The 7869-nt window shown below is 38.2% G+C and overlaps 1 protein-coding gene across 1 annotated transcript; it reads right to left on the bottom strand.

Annotated features, from left to right (window-relative positions):
• Positions 1-1076: 1076 nt before the first annotated feature.
• Positions 1077-1544, bottom strand: LOC128746178 (uncharacterized). Its single transcript, XM_053843221.1, has one exon. It carries the CDS (start codon positions 1542-1544, stop codon positions 1077-1079), a length of 468 nt encoding a protein of 155 aa, XP_053699196.1.
• Positions 1545-7869: the final 6325 nt, after the last annotated feature.

Here is a 7869-nt window from a genome sequence, read left to right as displayed (position 1 = left end):
TGCTTTTAAGCGTTCCGCAAGATTCATCCGTCTAAAACGTTCGCAGTTTCTTGTTCGATGGTCTTGCCCGCATATCGGGCAGGGGTATTTTACCGCACTATTATCTGGTATCTCTTCCTTGCCGCTATGAGTATGCACATGTCCCTTTTCTTTTAATTTCGTTCTGTCTAGTTTGGGATATTCGATCTTTTGCATATCCAAGCTGGTTACTTCACTGGCATCAATTATTAACGTTTCCATAAACTCTCCGAAATGCTTAAGCGAAGGCAATCTGAAATCTCGCTTATATCGCACCCAATCAAGTTTTCTCGACGCTGGTAATTTATCTATTAGTTCTTCTAATAACGACGGATTCGAAAGATGTGCGTGCAATTTCGCAGCAACTAAATGGTCACACAATTGTTGCACCTTCAGTCCAAACCTGATTAGTGTATCAAGACGCTGTGGGTCAACGGCCTTTGTTTCGCGTACTTTTGCGAGCAAAATTTTCACGGCTGCTTCGGGCCGGCCATACAAACGTCGCAAAGTATCGATGATAGACGGTACACTGTGCGGGAACATCAGCTTAGAAGCCACGGATTCTCTAGCTGGCCCTCGAAGGCATTCCCGTAATCGAATTAGGTTCTCAGCATTTGTGAAACCACATACCTCATTCCCCTCTTCGTAGCTGTTTAGAAATATGGGCCATTCGGTTGGTTCGCCGGCAAATACCGGTAGCTTTTTTGGCCATATTTGCCTAGCTGCTATCTGCTGCGCATTTGGTCCAACATTGCAAGTATTATTAATTCGAGACCGCGGACTCGGCCCATGGTTCGCTGGAGCAATGCATTTATTCGATGTAGCATCAATATTGTTTTTGTCCGCGTCCTGACAGCCGTTCAACCAGCTTTGAACGTGATTCGCTGTACCCATCTCACTTACGAGACACTCACTGTCGTCGCGAGCTTGGTTGAGATTTTCCTCCAGAGCACGCTTCTCTTGGATGTATTTCTCCTGCGCAGCTATCTGCTTCGCTCTAAGAGCTCGCGTCTTCTGCTGTAGCACCTTCTCTTCGTCCAACCGTAGTTGTTCCTCCGCTAGCTTTGTTCTTCGAGCCGACGTTCGTCCTCAAGTCGCTGCAGCGCCTGCTGCGCTCGGACACGCGCACTGGAAGCATGAGATTTAATCGATCTCTTCTCGGCACTTGTTGTTTTCGTAGCATCTTTCCCTTTAGCTGGGATCGGGTCGCTGGGATTTGGTATATCTAACAGATGGGTACTTCCCGCCTTCTCGCTCGAATCCAACAACCGAGAGCCGCTAGGAGTCTTTCGGTTTGTCACATCGCCGTCAACTTTCAATGAAGCCTTCTTGGTTTTCTTTTTAGTGCCTGTATTAGGCAAAGTTGCAGATACACACTTGGCACATTTCCACTGTCTGTTCTTCACACCAGGGGATTCGTCCGCGCAAACGTAATGGTACCACTTGCTACAAGAATCACACGATACCATTCCGACGTCAGCACTGTCGGGCTGCTCACAGGCCTCGCAGTTGAATTCCTCCTCCATATCGAACCAAAAATCTTTAAGTTTGTTGGGTTAGGAGTTCGGAAAGCAATCTTTAGAGCAGCGCGGTTCACTATGGCGACAGCTTAAAGCTGGAAAATTAACGTTCATTTTATTCATATGGTTTATATAAAAGGGATTTCGCTTACATTTGTCTTTTACCGGAGGAAATAGTTAACAACTGCACACTGTGGCTATTAACTGGCCTATAGTCTGTTCGCAAATCTAGTTTTAGGTTAGTTATTCACTAGGAACTATTTATTTTTATACTCACTTTTAATTTTAGTTGGTAATTTAGCAATATAGAATAAGAATTTATATAATAAGATAAGGAAAGTAAATTATAATTTTGTATATAATATAGATAATTAAATTAATCAAGCTGAATCGCCTCGTGGACTAAGCAGGAACACGTTTATAAATTGCAATGGCCGGTTTCTCTATATCTGACAGCTGCTTGGTGGTCGGTCTTGTCAACATGATAAAGTAGGAGATGCCGTGCTGCCAGAACAATATGCGAATTAGATTTATGGGACGAGAGGGTGGACTTCGCCATACGTTGTATGGTTGTGCATTTGTACGACTAATGTTAAGTTGAAATATCGAAAATTTCAAGCATGGAATGCATTGTTGTTATGCAACTAAACCTAACAAATTGTCAGTGATTTCGGCTCCATAAATACAGCGAGCAACATGGTAGCAAAGCAAAAAGCTGTGTGTCGTAAGAAAGAAAACGAATCGGAATAAAAACTTGAGCTGCTGCAATAATGTGCTTACCATAACATTCTACGTATATACGAAAGTTGCCTGAAAGAAAAGTTCTACCGCCTGCTGCACATTCATTTTACTGCCATGCAGTGTCGTGCAAGTTTTTTTCTTTTTTAATATACCGTATCTCACCTGCTGAGCGGTGAGCCGGTGATAATGCGGCCATATTTTTGCGCAAACTGCGCATGAAATTGCCCACGAGGAGGAAAGATATGAAAAACCATTTAGCGAAAGTTTCGTTTCTCAAAGGGGCCTGGGGGAGATATTTCTTGCTGCTGTGTACCGAGAAAAGTCCCGCACGGAAGAGGTGCGAAAAGCTGAAGTACATATATCAAACGTAATTGTATTCCTATTTCTGCCGGGACTTCGATATGGTCGCTTGCAGTTCCGCTGAATCTAGGTAGGAGGGTGTGTTTGGTGTCACATTTTTACTAGGAGTCAACACGTTGTACAGTATTTTAGCGGGAATTCCATTCGGTTTCTTTGAAATATATAAAATTCTAGAAAGATGACGAATATTATGAAGTAATATTACGAGTATTATATAGACGGAATGAATCGAATACACAACATCCCAGCAACCGATTTTTTTTAGTTTGTATATTTCATTTGTCATTTCATTTGAAATAAATTTATAACTGTTTTACAACGACTTTACGGCAATCTACGACTATTTCACGCTTATATACGACAACTTTACGACTATTTAAAAAAAACCGACGCTCTTACGACGACAGAAATACAATTTTACGCGGATTTTTTTGCAACTTGAGGGCGATAATTAAAAAAAATTTCGACGATTTTTCGATGAAGTTTTGACGATTTTACGACAATGGACAATTTAACTACGCCTTTACGATAATCATACGACAATTTAAATATAATTTAACGACAATTTTACGATCATTTTATGACAAATTAATTAAGGCTTTACGCTTTTACGACGCATCTGTGACGAGTTTCACACAATTGCATGACAGTTTTACGATATTCCAAAACGTTATTATGACGATTTTACGATTATTTTATGACGAATTTACGACAATTATACGATTTTGCTACGATTTTACAGCGATTTTACGATGATCTTACAACGACATTAGGATGCTTTTATGACGATATTGCAGCTTTACGACACGTTTTACAACAATTTCATTTGTATAGGTACTTGTTAAGCCCGAATCTTACGATCCGGAAAATATAAATGTCTGTCTAGAATTCAGAAAACTGCGTATACATTCCATTAACCAGTGTTTGCTAAGATGTTTCATCATTGTATTAGTTCTTTGAGTTCTTACATTGCATAATATAGCTCTAAGATGTTGTACATAAAAGAATCAGCCGGAAACTGAAACAAATAGTTTTTATGGTCGTATTGGATTTTATTTAATTGAATAAAAATTTCTGGCTGTTTGCAACATGTATGTAGTCTGATTAGAGTTGTGACGGCGAATAGCCCCCAGATGTTTGGCAGTGTAGACTACGCGCTGATCATTCATTTTTCACCGGGCTTATTTGACGTGTGTCACAGTGACGGATCAAATCAAAGACGAAAACAAACATTGGCTAGTTAAAATCTAAAGGTCACGCTCACGTTCCTACAAGTATAAAAGTGAATTTATATTGAATTTCATATTTAAAAGTGAATTTCTTAGTCTGTGAGATAAAACTAATTTGCTAATTAAAACCTACTTAGCTGAATTACTATTTACAGTTAAAATTGGAAAACGTTAACCTTAACCAGTGCTTAAACTACAGGGAAGAATTTCTTTGGTGTAAAATTGTACTGAAAATTTGTAAGTTTAGATAACTATATGAAATAATGTTACTAAAATTAATAAATAACTTACAGCTAAAGCTGAACCCATCGAATCGTTGCGTTTTGCTAAGGAAACAGTGCCAACAAGAGTAAAATGTAAAATTCTTGATAGTTTGCTATCATTAACTCGTTTTTTAATATTTTGCGACTTGGTCCGGTCTGATTTAACACCGACCATATGATATCGCGACAAGCAATCGAGTTGAGCAGGCGAGACGAGCAGTCGATTTGAATGGTTTAGTCAAGCAGTCGGGTCAAGCGATTAAGTCGAGCAGTTCATTCGGGCAGTTGAGTCGAGTAGTCCAGTTGAGCAGCTGAATCGAGCAGTCAAGTCGAGTAGTCCAGTCGAGCAGTTGAATCGAGCAGTGAAGTCGAGCTGTCGAATTAAACAGAAGTCAAGCAGTTGAGTCGAGCAGTCAAATCAAGCAGTCCAGTCGGGAAGTTAAATCAAGCTGTTCAGTCAAGCAGTTGAGTTGAACATTCGAGTCAAGCAGTTTAATCGAGCAGTCCAGTCGAGCAGCTTACTAAAGCAGTTAAATCGAGTAGTCCAGTCGAGCAGTTGAATCGAGTAGTCTAGTCGAGCAGTCGGGTCAAGCGGTTCAGTCGAGCAGTCGGGTCAAGCGGTTCAGTCGTGCAGTTAAGTCGAACAGGTGAGTCGAGTAGGTCCGTCGAGTGGTCTAATCGAGCAGTTGAATCGAGCAATCCGGTTAAGCAGTTGAGCCGAGCAGCCGATTCGAATAGTCCAATAGAGTAGTTGAGTCAAGCAGTTCATTCGAGCAGTCGAGTCGAACAGTTGAGTCGAGTAGTCCAGTCAAGCAGTGAAATCAAGCAGTTGAGTCGAGCGTCGAATCGAACAGTTGAGTCGAACAGTCTAGTCGAGCAGATGAATCATGCTGTCCACTCGAGCAGTCCACTTGAGCAGTTAAATTGCGCTGTTCAGTAAAGCAGTCAAGTCGATCTGTCCAATCAAGCAGTTGAGTCGAGCAGACGAATCGAGTTTAGCAGTCCAGTCGAGCAATCAAATCGAGCAGTCTAATCGACCAGTCCAGTCGAGTAGTCTCGTCAACCGGTTGAGCAATCGAGCAGTCCAGCAGTTGACCAGTGAGGTGCCTGAGAATACATCCCATTGCTACGAAAGTATGACATCCTGTAAGGGACCTGTTTTTAGTTACCGATAAGACGTCTTATGACGTCCCGTCCGCAGTGGCCTTTTAACCCAATGCCCTTCTGGCATACAAAAAAAAATGACGTCTTGTCAGAGACCTGGTTTTCGGTACAGACATAAGCCTCTTATATAAATAGATAAAGATAAAATTACGATTTTACTATTTTAAATTATTATGGTATTAACGGTGTTGCGATTTTACGAATTTACGATAGTTTTATAACGATACTCTAACTTTGCAATGATTTTTCGACAAAGTTTCACAAATTTTTAAATTTTTTTTTTTTTATTAGTTTTACAGCTTTACGACGATTTTACAACAACTTTAGAATGATTTTACGATGAGTGTTTGACGATTTTTCTACGGCTTTACGACGATTTTCTAATGATTTCCAGACGATTTAACGACTTTGTTTTTAACAATTTTTTGACGATTTTACGGCAATTTTGAGACGATTCTATGACAATTTGACGATGATTTTCAAAACAATTTTCGACGTTTTTAAATGTATTGTAATTTGTATTATTGTTTGTAATTGTTGTAAATTGGAAAAAAATTACGACAATTACAGGAGAATTTTTCGGTGTTTTTACGACTATTACACAATGACTTAAAGCTATTTTTATGACAGTTTATAACGATTTTACGTCGATTTAACAACGGTTATAGGACAAATTTACGATGATTTTATGATTGTACTACACTTCTGTGACGAGTATCAGACGATTTGCGACGATTCTGCGATAACTTCGCGCCGCTTTTACAGGTGTACGGTGATTTAAAAAACATTTTGCAACGGCTTTACGATGATTTTATGACAATTTTACAACGATTGTATGATGCTCGTATGACGAGCTTTTAATGATTTTAAGACGATTTTATGGCGGGTTTACGACAGTTTCAAAGCAGCTTTACGAAAAGCTACGACTGCTTAACGACTATTTTGCGATAAACCTACGACAATTATACGACGATTTTACGGCGATATTATAACTATTTTATGACCATTTTACCGTGTATATCCGTGTTATATGCACTGAATGAATCGAATACGCAGCATAGCAAACATCTTCCTTGATAACACATGATCGTAATAGAAACCCCACATTAAATCGTATGTATGCTTAATCGTATATTGAGGAGTATTAAGTTGCGTGTTACAAAAACTGTAATATAACATGCAGTATAGAAATACTAATACTTGTCAAAATTTTGACGCGAATATTGCCTCCACGTTGGTACTTCACATGTTCTTATGTGACGTGAAACTTTTTCGTGTGGATATGACGTCGTATCACTCAATTACAACCAAGATATACAAACCAAATTGTTTAGTGGGTCGTGAATGCCTCTAATAATTTACCACTATTTTACAGTTTGACGATGTTTTTACGACAATTTAACACCATTTTACGATGATTTTTGATTTGCGATATTTATACGACGATTTGAAAATTACTTTGCGGCAATGTTACGTTGATTTGACAGCTTTAGGATGGTTTTACAATGATTGAAGATAATATTACAACGATTTTACACAGATTTTACGATAAATTTTGATTTTACAACTATTTTTTGACAACTTCACGACAGTTTTTCGACGATTTAAAGATAATTTTACGACGTTTTTACGATAATTACACAGCATTTTAAAGATGATTTTACGATACTTCTACAATGATTTTACGACTTCTGTGACAAATTTCAGACAATTTGCGACGATTCTACAGTAACTTCGCGACGCTATCACAAGCGAACAATGATTTTACGACGATTTAAAAACGATTTTACAACCTTTTTACGATAATTTTATGACCATTTTACAACAATTTTACTACGCTTGTGTGACGAACTTTCGATAATTTTATGACGGTTTTATTGCGGTTTTACGACAATTTTAAGACAACTCTCTGTCAAAACTAGGACTATTTTGCCATTAACTTACGACAATTATACGACGATTTCACGGCGATTTTACAATGATTTTACATCAATTTTACGACCACTTTACCGTGTATATCCGTGCTGTATACACGGAATACATATCGTGAATGAATGCACCTCGTGAACCCCTTTAACGATTTTACAGTTTGATGATGCTCTTACGACAATTTTATGTATATATTTATTATGATTTTACAACTTTACGATTTTTCAATTTTACAAGTTTATGTTAACATGTTATTCACTAGAATCACTTTTTACGTCTACTCATTTTACGTGACTTCTTTTTACGTCCAATATTTGAATTAACTTTCTCATCAAATAACATGATGTTATCTCAAAAAAATGCGAAACAACGTCCTTTCTTTTTATGTTGAAAATTCAAATTGAAGTCCTCTTCTTTCACCAAAATTTAAATCAAAATCGTCTTTTATTACGTCCTGGGGATGACGTGAAACGAGATTTGAGTGTATACGATTATTCAAAAAACTTACAACAGCTTTATGACGATATTACAGTTTTACGATGATTTTTCGACAAAGTTTTATAACGGTTTTGCTTTGCTTTGCGACAATTTGACATTTTTATAATGATTTTACAACACTTTTGCGATGAGTTTATGCCGATTCTA

This window comes from Sabethes cyaneus, chromosome 1 (assembly GCF_943734655.1).
Source record: "Sabethes cyaneus chromosome 1, idSabCyanKW18_F2, whole genome shotgun sequence".
NCBI classification, from domain to species: domain Eukaryota; kingdom Metazoa; phylum Arthropoda; class Insecta; order Diptera; family Culicidae; genus Sabethes; species Sabethes cyaneus.
The sequence above is the reverse complement of the archived record's forward strand: the minus strand, read 5'-3'. Positions and strand labels throughout refer to the sequence as shown.